The sequence below is a fragment of the Sinocyclocheilus rhinocerous genome, unplaced genomic scaffold, assembly GCF_001515625.1.
Source record: "Sinocyclocheilus rhinocerous isolate Xijiao unplaced genomic scaffold, SAMN03320098_v1.1 scaffold140, whole genome shotgun sequence".
NCBI classification, from domain to species: domain Eukaryota; kingdom Metazoa; phylum Chordata; class Actinopteri; order Cypriniformes; family Cyprinidae; genus Sinocyclocheilus; species Sinocyclocheilus rhinocerous.
In genome coordinates, this window is record NW_015642053.1 from 1,640,162 (window position 1) to 1,656,977 (window position 16,816).

General features: G+C 35.9%; 1 protein-coding gene and 1 pseudogene across 1 annotated transcript in view; one reads left to right on the forward strand and one right to left on the reverse strand.

Moving 5' to 3' along the window:
- The window catches only part of LOC107755429 (transmembrane protein 235-like), a 9,358-nt gene extending 7,596 nt beyond the window's left edge, over positions 1 to 1,762 (forward strand). Inside the window, exon 4 of the mRNA XM_016572209.1 lies at positions 1,387 to 1,762. Coding sequence (XP_016427695.1) covers positions 1,387 to 1,622 — 236 coding nt within the window. The 3' untranslated portion in view covers positions 1,623 to 1,762. The remainder of the gene's footprint in view (positions 1 to 1,386) is intronic.
- Positions 1,763 to 8,396: 6,634 nt separating this feature from the next.
- Positions 8,397 to 15,822, reverse strand: LOC107755402 (probable low-specificity L-threonine aldolase 2; annotated as a pseudogene).
- Positions 15,823 to 16,816: the final 994 nt, after the last annotated feature.

A 16,816-nucleotide genomic window follows, 5' to 3' on the forward strand; every position in this document is an offset into this window, starting at 1 on the left:
GACGCGTTTCAGAAAGGCGGGGCATAGAGGAGAAACAATAATGTACAGTATGTGGAAAATATTATGTTTTTTTAACCTTAAACAGCATAAACACATTTCATTACACCAAATACACAAAATAATGTTCTTTTTAGCAACATCATATGACCCCTTTAAAGACCTGTATCAGTAAAGCAAAGCAACCTTGTTTTACAGAAAGTATTTGGAGACTCAAGTACTGAAATATGCTCACCCTTTAAGCCATCCAAGATGTAGACGAGTTTGTTTCTTTATCCAAACAGATTTAGAGAAATTTAGTATTAGATCACTTGCATCACAGTGAATGGGTGCCCTCAGAATGAATGTTTTGTGTAGCTAAAAGTGCATGTTTGTAATAAACAAATCCATCATTAAAGTGTTTTAACTTTAATCCATCACCAAAATACCATAATCTATAATAACACTTTAAGTAAAAAAGTAAAAATCCCCTGTTGTTTTCTGAAACCAAAATCCACCAAGATATTTGTTTAGAACTGTCTTTTTGCTTATAAACAGGGCTTAATCTGTGCATATTTCTCTCCCAATTCAGTTGAAATGACGTTTTCACTGGAGAAAGCAATATTATGGATAGAGGACTCATATTTTCAAGTTAAAATGTCTTGATGGATTTGTTTATTACACACAGCTTTTCACAAGATTTTAATTTTATTTATTTTTTATTGCTTGTGGATTATTGTGATGTTTTTATCAGCTGTTTGAACTCTCATTTTGACAGCACCCATTCACTGCAGAGGATCCTTTGGTCAGTGATGTAATGCTAAATTACTCATTTAAAAAAAAAACTCATTCATGTTTTGCATGGCGCTTATGCACTTAAAAATATATGAATGTAGTTGCATTAAGCAACAAAATATCAAATCATGTGCTTTTTTTAATGCAATATAGCACAAATTTTTCAAGCAAAACATTTCACAGAAGTTGTTATAGGTACAAAATACCAGTCTTTATGCAAAGAAAAATGCTATTCAGGCTTCAGTGCTCGTGACTGAATACAGATATGAATGTGGCATTGAAGACATTAAAACCATCACAGCCCACACACATCCAATGTTCTATCAACTACTTCTCATTGATTAAAAGAAACTGCCAAGCATAATAAAAGCGACTAGATTTTAATGTCAAGTTACATCTGCTGAATTAAGACTGCTTGCCATTTTTAGCCCACATCTAAATATGCAACTGTCTTTTTAAAATCCATCTACTGTACATCCATCATCTGCTGTACACCACAAAGTGACGAATGCCTTGTATCCTCTGATAGAACAACAAGTCTAAGGTCTAAATGATGCTTAATTGGTTTTATTTGTGTGTGTGCATTCATGCGTGCTTGTGCATGTGTTTTCTCAGGTCTTCTCACTCTCTCTGGGGTGAGTCTGTACATCAGGTACTCTCAGAAGGCTCTGGAAGAAACTGAAAGGCGGATGGGCCGTGAGCAAATGGCTCAAGTGCACACATCATTCGGCTGGTCTATGGGCATGGCCTGGATCTCCTTTCTTCTGGAGGTGATCACTGGTCTTCTCCTACTGCTGGCTGTCAGGCTGGTGCCTTTAACCCAGTATGAAGAGTCTGTCGCCCCCATATAGAGACTCACCACCACCTCCTTGAACCATACATGTCCATTTCAGGCAAGGTAGTCAGTATTTGTCAAGGTAAGGCCTCCTCTCTGTCTTACATTGTTAGCAAATATACAATGGAAATAAATTGCAATGGAAAAAAGATAAAGTATGTTTTGTATTCAAAACTAATTTCACATGCTTAAGATCATGAAAAACATTTCTTTTGACTAGTAGTGTAGATATGGACAACCAAATTGCCCTTTGCAATATGCAAAACATATATCAGATATGGATATCAGAACTGTTAAGTAAATTACTTTTAATTATTTTTTTCTGTTAGTGGTCATTCTGTTTCTTTCTCTGAGCTCTTTTACAATTTATAGCATATAGACCAGTTCAAAGGCCAACTGTCTGGCTCATTTTCATATCTTTTGTTGATAATTTAATGTGTTTTTGCGCCTCTCTAATGTATTATATTTTATGCTGGGCTTCTGCTTTCCATTATTTGTGTATTCACTGTTTTTTTCTTGCTGTTATTATCCTTGAGTTTACATTATGAACGGAGCATGTAACAGGAAGCGTGACCTAACTGTATATGTTTTACAGCCATCCATTGTTCATTAAATATGTGTAATTTATGAAAAGGCTTTTTTGAACAAAATTCGTTTGAATTTTGCAGTTTGATTTGCTTTATATTTGATATCTTCTTTGATGTTTTATATTCAGGCTTCTGAAACTTAACATTTCATGATTGAGTGCTTTGAAATTTTTATCTTTGATCTTTTAATGAGTCAGGCTGTCGCTTTTAGAAAATATGTGCTAAGATGGATCATATCTAATCATAGTTATTTGTCTTACATTGCTATCCATCAAGCCCAAACAAGCAGATTTAATTTGCAATGCTGAGAGACATCTCACAATCCCTGAGAAGCTATGTCTTGTGAATGCTGTTGTTCTTGAAAAATAAAATCTTCTCATTTAAATGTACGTTTAAGTGCTTTCCACTTTAGCTTGATTAGTAGCTGTTGTTGTTTGTCATTTCTAGTTGTTATATTGTAATTTTTATTCTGATTTTGGTTTATGGCAACAGTGAGGAACATTATGCTTTTAGATATTCATCAAGATTAAAGCTTAACTGAATTGTCTGTATGTAATGGTTTTTGTATTTGAACTTTTTTGGATAACATATTTGTGCACCAAAAGGCTGGGCAAACGTGACTTACAGGCAAATAATAATAATAATCAGGGACAACTATAATATTCCTAATTCTTAGTATACACTCTTATCATATATGGAAACAAAACTTTAAAATATCAACAACAGAAGAAGAAATGTGACTCAGTATAGTGATTCAAAAGGTGCTTTTGGCACACTTGGATGAATTTATGAATCAGAAAGAATGTATTGTCTTAAATGAGCACCCCCGTGAGTTAAATTTTTTCTATGCAGGATAACAGTAGCCATAGACGTCAGAGGTCTGCTTTAACACTTTCAGAGGGTGACAAGCTCTGGCAGAGGCAAGAAATCAGAATCATTCAACTTCATTTTCAGGTGTGGAAAGAAAATTGAACATGTGAGTGATGAGACTGCCATTTTTAATTAAAAAAAACATTGGTCTTGATGCTTCTTTCCAAACCAAAATTGATTATTGTTAATTTGTCTGATTATTTGTGTAAATTACAGCCATTTCATTTAAAGGGGTCATATGATGCTGCTAAAAAAAACAGTATTTTGTGTATTTGGTGTAATGAAATGTGTTTATGCGGTTTAAGGTTAAAAAAACACATTATTTTCCACATACTGTACATTATTGTTTCTCCTCTATGCCCCGCCTTTCTGAAACGGGTCGATTTTTATAAAGCTCATCGGTCTGAAAAAGCGAGGTGTGCTGTGATTGGCCAGCTATCCAGTGCGTTATGATTGGCCATTTAAAGACCAGGCTGGTCTGAAAGCATAGATTACCAAATGCTGCATCCCAAACAGATGTAAATGTTTTTTGTTGAATTATTCACAAACTATAAATTGGGCTTTGTTGCCATCCCTATTTTTGACATCTTTTAGATGAATACATTGAGTCCAGTAATAGCACTCAAGCCCTCACTGAATAATTTTGAATTTCTGTTGGAGACAGTCTGCTTTTGTGGCCTCCTCCATAAGTAGATGATTAGTCCACCCCATCAATCGTACACGGCCCCATCAGAGCGTTTGCGAACCACACAAGGCTGAAATTAATGTTCCTTTGGGCTGGCCTTGTGGCTCACTGCATAATGGCACATGGCAGTATTTTTCCATCATGAGATGTTTCACCCATATATGCAGTCTATCAATGTGCCCATCGATTCTCTGGTATTTATGCAACCACATGCAGCATACATAAATACAACCATTAATTAATCCCAATGAGATTATCAGCAGTCAACAGTTTTACTATTTAAGTTTTGAAATATTTCTCTCATTTTTCATTCTGTAGTGTAATTTAATGTGCACATTTATTATAACCGACTTCACACTCCAAAAATCCTAAAATGGCTTTGTTGGCAGAAAATACAAATTACTGCAAACAGGCCAATCTCACAAAGCCACTCAAATGTCCACATTTCACCACAAAATTAAATGTTTATGAGCATACAATATTTTGCATTTGTGATGTTATTTTTAGGACAATTTCACATATTTTACCCAATTCTTTACCATAATGCACTTAACATTTTACTATTTCCATTACAAATGACAATCATGACCATGACAAATCTCTTATAGTACAGCAATTGTTTACTTCTTTTTATTTTTCAAAACAATACTTTAAAATACATTTAAATTTGCACAAATTCAAATTACTACAACAAATACTTCCATTATGTATAAATACCTTTTTAATTTATATATATGGTAATGAGAATATGAAAATGAGAATCTGCTTTGCATTATAGTGAGAATGTAAAAACTATGAAATGTGCTTAATTGTCATGAAAATGTAAAAAAAAAAAAAAACATCTTTAAGCAAAATATAATTTTTACATTCCTTTTATTTAAAAATTGGCATAAAACCTGACATTTTCCTGACAGGTTTTGTCAGAATCGCCCACAATTACTCCATTGATGTTGTGCACAAGATTCTGCATAAGTTATGCAATTTTTGGAAGGCAAAACAAGATATTGGCTTGTCAGCCATGACACTGTTTACAATGTCTTGACTAAATTTCGAGGGCTATTGAAAACCGCAAATAAGCAACAGAATAAATTCAAATGCCCAAAACCAGTTTAGGGATATGTCATTTTAAAAATTATGTAGATCCAGCCAATTCATTCATCTTGGAATGATGATCAAACCAGTATTTAGCCAGTAAGACAGCAGTGCCTATTGATAGTGAAATTTGATAACTAGCCAATACCCAATAACCCCTGCAATCCATAAAGAGTAATAAAATTACACTGAAATTCATGAAACATTCCTGAGGGTGCAGGTCTTCCCAATAGAATAAGGTTACCAAATTGCGTTTTTGAAATAATGCATCCGTTAACTTCTTCCACATTTCCTAAAATCCCTTGCCCATATTGGTTAAACATGCACACATTTAAATGCCGACACACACTGTGTATCTATGTGACCAGAAAAGAAAGCAAGGTTTATATGATAATTTAGAATCAACCAAATCCAGAGATTTGCATCTTAGCTTTATCTATGAGCCGTGAGTAAGGTGTTTCAATGTGCAGATGACATGCCCGAGCAGTGAAGATTTCATGCGGCGGCAACCACAGCTGCCTGGTCAGCAAGGGTTCATCCGTCTTACCTCTTAGTGAGGAAACCACTCTGCTGCCAACCTGCTCCAATGTCCTGCACAACACCAAAGGCATAACGGAAGTCTGTGTAGATGTTAACTCTTTTGCCGTTTGCCAGCTCACATTTTAGAGCAACCAAATTAATTGACATTTAAGCCCCGTTCACACCAGTGAAAGAAATCGTCTGCCGCTTTAATTTCTCGAGCTTGTTACAGTAGGATTGATTCTGATTGGCTGTCGATGTTTTTATTGTTCATCAGCTGGAAAAAATCATTCTGAAAGTGATTCCAACGATATCGTTTCTCTATGCCTTTATCGTTATGTCTGGTGTGGACTGCTATTATTTAATATTGAGAACGATTTTTAGAACTATATCTTTATCGTTATCTTTATAGTTATCGTCCTTGGTGTGAACAGGCCTTTAGTCTGTATTAGCTGCTCAACCTGCCTTGCATTCTCCATTGTCCTCAGAAAATCAAATTAGAATTTAGAGTTCCAAACTGACTACATGTACTCTACCCTTAAAAACTCCCTATTACCCCTGCACCATCTTGACCATCTGGAATTAGTTTAGGTGTAATGATGTTAGGCAAAGGCCTTGAGTCACAGTATGGGTTGCGGTGAATAATACCCCCATAGTCATAGTTTTTCTGATTTCCCCATTCTTGAGTTAAAATAGATCTCGTGTAACCAATGCAAAATATTCCCCTTGTATCTGATAAAACTAGTGCAAATGCTACTTGTGTCTCAAAAACTATTCAGGAGTCCAGTCATTGAGCCCTGAACAAATTAAAGAAAACTGTTCAACACTGCAGCTCATCTGCATAACTTTTAAACCAACTGCACTTGTAGTTACATCCTCAAAGAGAATCTTAGCTCTTGAATGGTGTCAATTAAAAATCATTGGTGTCTTAGAAATCTCTCAAAAATGGCCAGTTTCTGTCATTAAACTTTTGTAAAACAACCAGATGAAAAACTCTTTCTCAGAGTCTGAGACAAGATGATTTCCCATGCAGCTGCTGTATTTCAAGCTGAGGAAACAACGGGTGCAAGATTTCACTCCCCAAACTTATTAACATTAATTATAAATATAGCATATAAATATTTATACAATATATAAATATAGTTACTACAGGTTTCCTGGAGGTTTCAGACTTCAAATCAAGATACACAGAAACTTGGAGGCTAGCACTCTCTGCTTATGCTACATCTTTAGCAGTTATCATAATAATAACTCAACAGTGAGATTAGTGTCGGCATTGCATCTAAACCCTAAAAGGCGTTTTAGTAAAACATAGTTATTTACCCTACTGTTAGTGATGTGCTCTTCACACACAGAAACAAACATCCTCAAGCTTGATCAAACTTTTCGTCACATAGTGAAAAATCCTTCCAGAATGTCCAACTATTCCTCTACTTCATCCCCTACTTTGACCATTATAAACCAAACATTTAGAATTTAGAGGTCCTACCTTCACCTGATTAACCAACAACCTTTGTCTTTCTTTGCCAACATTCTCTTTACCTTTACAGTATTTACTTTAGCCTTCTGTTTAATCTGACAAAGATTTTTAACCGCTTCAGGGGCCTCATTTATAAAGCGTGCATATGCACAGATTTGATCTTAGAGTGTGAGTACACTTAAATCTACGCCAATGCTCATATTTGTAAAAGCTGCCTTTGACGTGGAAAAGTGCTTAGCATTACGCCAGGTTCTGAGTAGACGTACACACTTTTTCTTGCTGAAACAATTCAGTTGCTCGCAAGTTCAAGATCATTTGCGATTCATAGACTTTATACATCTGAAAGAGAGACATACGTGCGTTTTCTGTGCATACGTTCATTCTAATTTAGGATGGTTTCTACGCAACATTTTATAAATGAGACCCCTGATGTCTTGATGTCACTAGGTTACCTGAGAACACATTTCTACACTGATTATATATTTATAGTATATATTTATAATATATAGCAACTATTAATCAAGTATTACTGCTTCTGCTTACTGATCTTTAAATGCTCTTATCGTTGTTCTATATAAGTTAATTATGTCATCTAGTTTAATTTCTGACTCCTGAAATTATATAATCTGACCTGGTAGCTTTGCTACCCACAGTACTGAAATTCCATGAAATATCAGAACACACTCACACTGCCTTGCAGTAGTTCTGCCTTCAATATAAGTTGCTTTTAGACGAATGAGAAAGTCTTTTTTTGTTCTGAAACGTACACAATGTTTTTATAGTTCAGTGAACTCTTATGTAAAAAGATCAAGGGAATTTTGGTTTCTCAGTTCATGACCCCTATAAGATCCAGCCCTGGACACCAGATCCTGTCAGAAAATATTTGTTTTGTCTGGTAACAGAACAACTAGTCAGCAAAATAGTCTTAATACCCAAAACACATTAACAGCCTTCTTTCAGCCAAGAAGTTGACTGAGCAAAGCCAGAGAAGAGCAGAAGCTGGAGTCGAAGTGATGATGATAAAAAAGGAGCAGAGTTAATTGAATAGTCTGTTTCAATGCTCACAAATCACAACAAGTAGTGTTATACCAAAGTGCTTCACAACAACATCCCATAAACCTTGAATTTCCATAAACATTCCCTCTTATCACTTATTCATGAAGACAAACAGCCCCTGAAATATACAGTCATAAGACTACACAACAATGGAAAAATTATATAAAAAGCAACTATAATATAATATAAATGACTAATTAACAAACTAATCAATGAAATTAATATATAAGGGCTATAATGATTATTATAAATGATTATATGATTTAATGGAATAATGAAATGATTATAAATGAATGAAGAATAAATTAACATAAAAGAAAGTAAAGTACAACACAAATGTATGATTGCGCTCTTGAAGCAAAACACACGCATTTGAGGATCTTCAAATCCTTCCGTAGTGAATATAATTATGATTCATTTTGCAGTTTTACTGTTTTTTTTAAAGGTTCCTGGGACGAAAAGACTGGTGTGAAGACACCTCTGATTGGTCAAAGGCTCTTCTCATGATGCCCTGTTACACTTAAGTTTGTGCTGTTGGGCCACAAACTGAGCCTTCAGTATAGCCAGCTGAGTGTCTTCCTCGCTGATACCCAGATGCCACACAGCCCTGACTGTTCCCCCGACATGGGGGAACATCAGAACCTTGACCCTCTGGCCCTTGAGCCTCCACTTCCTCTTCATCTACGCCTGCCATCTGCTCGCAGAACTCTGCGGGGCTCATCTGGGTGTCCCGCAGACAGAAACCTCAAAATGTTGGGTTTCCACAGTGTTCACATCCAACTGGTACAGAGGAGGGTCACACTGTAACAATGCTACAAGAGAAAAGGCAAAAGGCATTCCATCAGAATCTTGAAATAGAACTTTAGATATTTAAATATGGCTCAGTGGAACACAAAAGGAGGCATTTAAATAATCAAATTTTAAATGCATTGAATGGGGACTGAAACTTTCAAGCTTCAAAAAGGACACTATGTCCATATGACTTAAATGTGCATTATATTCCAAGGCTTCTGGAGTCATACAATTGCTTGTGTGAAAAGCAAACCATCATTCAAGTCATTATTCACTGACATACAATACAGTTACCTGCTGCATTCACGGAGTCATTGAGTTGAACTCAAGGTCCAAATCTATTTGATTTGTCAACAGAATCATTAAAATGATATTTTATGCCCTTTGAAGCTTGAAAGCCCCTGTGTGAAATTAAAAAGAGCAAAAAGTCACCTTTTGTCATCCCTGGAAGAAAGACTGTTAAATAGGTTTCTATTTAACGAGGGTGACTAAATAATGACTTTTATTTTTTACTGAACTGTTCCATTGAATTGATTTATTTTAACAGCTTCAGTTCTGACTAACTTGTTTTCTTTTTATGCTTTAATTTAGTTTCTGATTTCTGAAAGACCCACTGTGGTGAAAAACGAGTTTGTAACATTGTTTACATTTGTCATTTCATCAGTCAACACCATTGCTGAGCAAACTGCAGTGGTACCAAAGATAGTTTTAAAAAATATGGTTTGAATCCCCATTTCCTACCATCACAAACATGTAACCAATTCCATCAGCATGCTTAGCATGCCATCAGCAACTGTATCTACCTAAGAATGTTGATTTTAAGAAGGTAGCTGTCTGAGATGGCAAATGGGAACATGAGCTGCATCCCAAACGACGCACTATACACTATGCACACTATACTACTGTTTAGTGTATGAATTATATAAGGTTATTTTGTCACTCATAATTGGAGTCTGATAGTCCCTCCCCCTCTGCTACATGATCTGTGACAGTTGAGTGCATAAAGTGTCAAACATTTTTTTTTCTCTCTCCAGTTATTTAAGTGCATCATCCGGGTATTTAAAATGCACTTTCTTTACTGGAATGTTCAGTGTGAACGCTCTACTCACACCATTTATACACGGCACAGAATAGTGCATAAGTATGTGAATTGGGATGCACCTATGGTTTATGTAACATTAGCAACACATTATTAGCTGTTTGATAATGTATTCAAGCCAAAGGCTAATGATATCAATTACCATTATGTGTCTGATGTTGTAGAGAGTGATAAATAAAATACATTGACTTGTAGACAACCATGTGTAATTCGCTCTTCCTCTTCAGAATCAGTTTCAAACATGTATGGCTGAATCGATCCAATATTGCAACTTGTCATTGTGTAGCGTTTATTACTTAAGTTAACCGAGTTAAAGTGGATCAAGTAGTCTGATCTGGTGTGATTGAGTGGAGGTGGGGACTAGTTTGCATATTCTTGCTTACTTGTATACTAAAAGGGAGTTACGTTAAAGCCATTTTAGGGCATTTAGAAATTTTCATGAGAAAAAAACTTTTTATTTTAATTATGAAAGATAAAATACAATTGGTGACTGCAGGGAGACTTTAAATAATCTACATTCAGTCGTAGAGGTTTACTAAGCATTATGGCCAAATGTGAATAGGTGTAATTAGATGACTAACAAAACGGTGGTGCTAATGAACTAATTCCAGCTACTGTGAATAAGAGTATTTTATATGCTTAATATATTCCTTTAATTCTTTTATAATTATTATGGTCTAAGAAAAGGTCTTCATTATGCAAAGGCTAACTAAATCATTACACCTACAGTGCTTGTACAGTGTTGTGCTGAGGGTGGAAGGAAATCTATAGGGTTCTGTCACCTTGAGCAAAGCTTCTGGCTTTCCTGTGGTCCTCCTCCAATCTGCCAATCATGTCTGACAGGGCAATCTTACCAGCTGCTGCCAAGACACCCGATTGGCGCATTCCGCCGCCAAGTGCCTTGCAGGTGCGTACTGCTCTCTGTATGAAATCTTTTGACCCACCTAGCATGGTGCCCACAGGTGCCCCGAGTCCCTGCCAAAGAGCAAATCAGATCAGATTTCCAGCTCTTCACATGAAATTTAATAGACAGGGATAGAGAATACAAAACAGAATCTATGAAAGAAAACATTCAGAACAGTACAGTACAGTTCAGATATGATAATATATAACTGTTACTAATATATGTTTTTTAAATGTAATTTATTCCTGTGATGGCAAAGCTGAATTTCTTTGCAGCCATTACTTCAGTCTTCAGTTTTACATGATCTTTCAGAAATCATTCCAACATGCTGGTGCTCAAGAAACATTTCTTATTATTATCATTGTGCTGCTTAACATTTTTGTGAAAACATTTTTTTCCCAGGATTCTTAAATAGAGAGTTCAAAAGAACGGAATTTATTTGAAATAGATTTTTTTGTAACTGTCAAACTTGATCAGTTCAATGCATCCTTAATAAAAAATACAATAGTAAAAAAAGTACTGACTCCAAACATTTAAATGATGAATATATTATTTTAATTTCAGTTTCAGTAGTTTAGTTTTTTCCCAGTTTTAGTAATTTTAGTACTTGAGTTTTTTAAATTTATTTTAGGTTATATATTTTCTCTTTTTTTAAATCTTTATTTTTATGAAAACTATTTTTAATACTTTAGTTTAAACATTTTAGTTTTAGGTAAAAAATAACAACAATGTAAAAATGTTTTCATGCCAAAAACAGTCAATTTAGTTTTTCATTTTCCACCCTCTCTTGGAATTTTAAACTTAAACGGACACTTTTTCAAATAAGTAACATTTGGTTGGTCATGTGATCTTAACATGTTGGCTTCTATAAGGCAACCTGCTCCATGTAAAAATGAAACCTGTCCTTTGTAAACACCCCAATATGTCTTACAATCATATTTGCATTTATGAATAAAGTATGACGTACATTGTACAACATAAACAACTTTAATGTAAAGACAGTAGAAACAGTAAGTTTTTATTTAAGATGCAAAGCATAGACTAACACAGTGTAACGGATGTGTACCGCCCTCTCCTGGCCAATTATAGGAACAGCAGGTAAAACTGCATACCATTGAGGAGCAAGGTTGCATCTACCACATCTGTTTTATGTATTTAACAGATGAATCACAATTAAGTACGACTGGAACCTTTAAACTTATCAGAATAAGCCTCTGACATAAAAGAAGCACACAACTGACTGTGTGTCTATCTCTAACCATTGACCGTGGGGTCTTCTCCGAACACATTGTCTCCGACCCAGAGCATAGGGCCCCCTTGCTCTCAAAGATGATTTAATTTTAGTTTCGATTTTGAATTTGGCCAGCGGTTATGAAAACCGCTTATGTCATTTATTTTAATGCGGTGCGCTGTCGCCCTTTCTGTGTAAAAATCAGTCAAATCATGTAACGTGAATGTCATACAGTGTCTTACTTGAGACAAAAAAAAAAAAAATGAGTTGAAAGCATACCGAGCCGCGGAAGAGACACCGTTTCTCAAGCGGACAAAAGTGTTTCATTCATTCATAACTCGTCATGAGGTATATTCCGCAATAGCTAGTTAATCAGTTCACGTTTACTGAACTTTGTTTTATTGTATTCGGTAATCATTGTAAGCGGCCTTAAGCTTATAGACGTGAATAATAGAAACTCGATAACATCGATCAGTTTACAGTAATCCTCTCAAAACTACAAAATTAGTCGAGGTTGTTGAGTCAACAGAAAGAAACCACTTGCAACGTACAGTCTGATCTGTAATATTGATCCCGGTGAAAATTCTGTAGCCTGACCCATATTGAGTGATGGACAAGAAAAAACAGTTTGCATTTAATACGTTGACTAAAGTTATATTCACTTTGTCCACTTGTGGGCGCTCAGGTTTAACATTTGCAGAGGCTTAGCACTATCAACAGTTATTGAGGACTAAACTTTAGCTTGTGGATTTGAACGTGTCTCAACTGCATTTTGTAGTAGTATATTACATTTTCTTTGCCTTTCTTTTGCTATGTAATTTATCTTACAGTGCCCTCAAAAAGTATTTGGGTACACTCAAAATGGCACTGCATTAAATAAAATACCATCAAGCGGCTGTCAGCACAAACACGTCTGGTCGTCAAATTTTGTGGAAAATATTTAAAGTTAAAGTGATGAACTACATCTATGGTTACTATACACCTCGGTGTGAACTTGAGGATTTTGAGGAAACTAACTTAGTTCTAGGAAAAGCTCTTGCGTCATTTGTTTGCAGATGCCATATTGTGATATTTTGTAGGATCTAATGCAATGACATCCTTCAATGACATTTAGATGTGACTTTTGGAATAATATTTATTTTTTTAAATGCTCACCAAGGCTGCATTTTTTTTTGATGAAAAAATATATAGTTATATCATGAGATATTATGATCACAATTTAAAACATAATTAATTCCTGTATATATATATAGTCCACAATTAAATGTTTTCAACAACTTTTCTATTGTTTCAACGAGTTCTATTGTTTCAACAAGATTTTATTGTTTAAAGTAACACAAACAAGTTTACTGTTTAATACTAGAATATAATTTGAACATTATACATAACATATTAGCACGTAATACACTTAGAAGACAGGGATGTTTAACCATTTTAGACATCTTGACTGCATATCATTCTTCTAACTCGTATGTAAACTAGAAACAATTGGACTTAACAGTATGTCCACCTACAGATGTGTAGCAATGTCATTTAGTCACGACATGCATGTTTGCTGTAATTGCTGAGTAACTGCATGACTTATTGAAGATGCTGTCCGTTTGACTGTTACATGTGACCACTAAAATATCTTCATCCCATTAATAGCTCTTAATTGCAAATAAAAAAATAACATCACAACCGGTATGTCAGCAAGGCTCCTAATTCCGCTTGATGCTCGAGTGTCACGCTCACATGCTCAGTGCTGTGAGTAACACGATCTTATTTACACTCAGACCTGAAAGGCCTGTCCACCCGCTGCAGTGATGTCATACGGTCAGCAGCGGAGGTTTCCTGGCCTTTACTGGCTGTGTTTCCAGCAGCTGAGAATAATTAATTGTACTAAATCAACATGTTGAGTTAACATTAACTTCATATCAGACATACAATGTCGTATTTAGCAGAAGTGAATGAATTTGAACAGCTAACTGAGCTTTATATATAAAAACAGCCATACTAAAAAAACAGAAATTGTATTAAAGTGGACCATAAACAAGCAAGGTCAGAGAATATGAGTGCTCACCTTGGACAGACACACACTGACAGAGTGGCAGTGCTGCAGTATAGCAGAGGGTTGGATGCCCAGAGCCACAGCTGCATTCATCACCCTCGCTCCATCCATATGCACAGCCAAAAACAAACTTATCAGCCACAGACCGAAGCTTTGAGTGAGAAACACATACAGTTATCTATGTCTCAAGTCTTCTAACATTCTTTTTCAACTTTTAACATAAAAGTGTAACGTGGATGTTCTGAGGCAATGGATGAAACTATTTGTGCTGCAGTGCTGAATAAATCAGTCTATGTTTAATCACTCATTTACTAAATGAGCATCACCAGGAGGTGTAAATGGAGGGATTGTGTCCCATTGCTCAGATTTTAGCTCCAGGTGTCTGGCTGCCTTAACATATTCTCTCTCTCACACGTTTAATGAACCAATGTTTAACCAATATCTAACCTCCTGCAGGAAGGATAGTGGGAGGACGCAACCTCCCTGAATGTTGTGCGTGTTTTCCACACAAACCAGGCGGGAGCGTGGGTAGTGTGGGTCAGGGTAACCGTGACGGATCTTGGAAATCAGCTGGTTGAGGTCAAAGGTGCCATCGCCAAGGGTAGTGACTGTTGGAGAATGGACGCCTGCAAGCTATGAACAAAAACAAAAGCACGTTGTATTTCAGCCTACAGATAATGTGGTATATGGGTGCTTCTTCAACTGAGGGCACGTTTGGACTTTTCGAAAATAAACTCTCTTAAAACACACTTTTCATACCTCCACTAATTAATTTAGTTGGTCTGCCAACAAAGTTCAACAGTAAAAATATACTACTGTTCAAAAGTTTGGGGTCAGTAAGTTTTTTTTTCTTCTTTTTTTTCAAGAAATTAATACTTCTATTCAGCAAGGACCCATTAAACTGATCAAAAGTGACAGTAAAGACTTTTACAATATGTGTTATTTATTTATTTATTATTATTATTTATCAAAATAAAGGCAGCCTTGGTGTGCATAAGATTTAAAGAAAAAAATCTTTAAATCACCACATCTCCAAATTATAATTGTGTTTAATAACATTCTGTGGTGGAAATGACATTTTAATATTTTGGAATGAATTGGCAGGCTCCTTTATGTGCGACATAAATCATGTAGTTGTCATGCAGTATTTAATAAAAAATTATATTGATATAAGATTTCAAGAATAATAAAGGGATTAACACGAGATACAAAAACATAGCCTATGTAAGAGACAAATAGCCCCCATTTGTTCATACCTGTGCACTTCCCCCTTGCTCGTAAACGTGAATATGAGAGAGATCACCTACTATCATCTCATCGCCCCTCTCTCTGCAGTGCGCCATAACTGAGACAAAGAAAAAGGAAAGAAATATGAGGGCACCATATGTGTTGGGAAGAACAGCTCTCCTATGCGTTAGTGTAACATCTGGTCACTAACAAGAACAAAATTCCAAGAAGAGTGCACTATTTCTGTGAGCGCAAATCAATATTATTTTTGAAATATCAGATTTTAATTTTCAGAAGCGGCTCTCAGGCAGTGACAGAGACCACAGTGACACTGGAAAACAGCATTATACGTGTCCATTTTACCTCAAAGCTTTTACCAAGTGACAACTGTAAACAAGTTTTATTAATAGCCCTGGGCACCATCCTGCAATCTCACCTGCAATCAGGTTACTCATCGTTCCTGTGGGGACATACAAAGCCGCTTCCATGCCAAACATATCAGCAGCAATTTTCTGTAGTTCTACAGAAAGAATGAAATTTACTAATGCAAGAACATATGTAAACAACTGTTTTGCATTGCATATATAAACACTACTAGTCAAAAGTCTGAACTTGCATACTCATTTTTTCAAATATATTTAATAGTACATTGATCAGAACTATGCTAAATCTAATGGAAGTATGGAAATTGTGCACTGACAAAAAATAAACCAAAAGTATTTTATATTTTATCTTATTCAAAACGTTTCAAAAGATTTCAACACATCATGAGGTGAAACCTAGCTGCTTTCAGCCTAATTTGTCCAACTAAAAAAAAACTGGCTGTGTTTCCAGCAGCTGAGCTCTGCCAGGCCGACTCTAATAAAACCCTGCGGGAGGTGTCAGGAGAGGTTGCGAAAGTGAGTCGAGCAGCTGTCTGGGTTTCCAGTAAGAGGCAGGAGGGTGGGGGCAGGTGAGGGCTGGGGTGTGCCAGAAGGTACCCGATTCTTACATTATATTCAAATGAGAGCATTTGTCATCCATCCCATGCCAGACTGCTCTGGCTGTAGGGCTTGACTTGTGGTGCAGCGGAGAGATCTGTGTGTGGCGAGAAAACTCCCATCATGATTTCTTGTGCATTCCCTATGTTCGAATTACTTCTTAGTTTGATTTAACATAACCTTTGAGGTTAGTAAAAGGATTTTTGACATATGAGGAGATTGTTTGGAGAGTTCAAGTTCTGTTGTGCTCCACGGGCTGATGTATTGTTGTTTGATGGCGGTAAAAACGGTTGCATCATATATCACAGTGTCCACTTAAAAGTGCTAAATAAACATGCAAAGTGGGATTGTTTTTAGGCACAGCACGTTGTACCTTAATGTTTCAGCGTGTGTCTTTATATTTGTCTTTTACTGCAGCTGCTGGATTAGTGGCCGTAAATGAGCTGCATATGATTTTTTTTCTAGCGTGTCTGAAGAAACAGCTCCCTGTTGTGAGAGAAACCGTTGCAGTAAGAGGAGGGTTTACTGGAAGTCAGTTTGAAAGAGTTCCCTTCATTCTTCTATTTTTTTTTTTTTTAACCACTCTCAGCAAGATTCTACTGCTGATTGCATTGCATATTTCCCGATCAAAACTATGC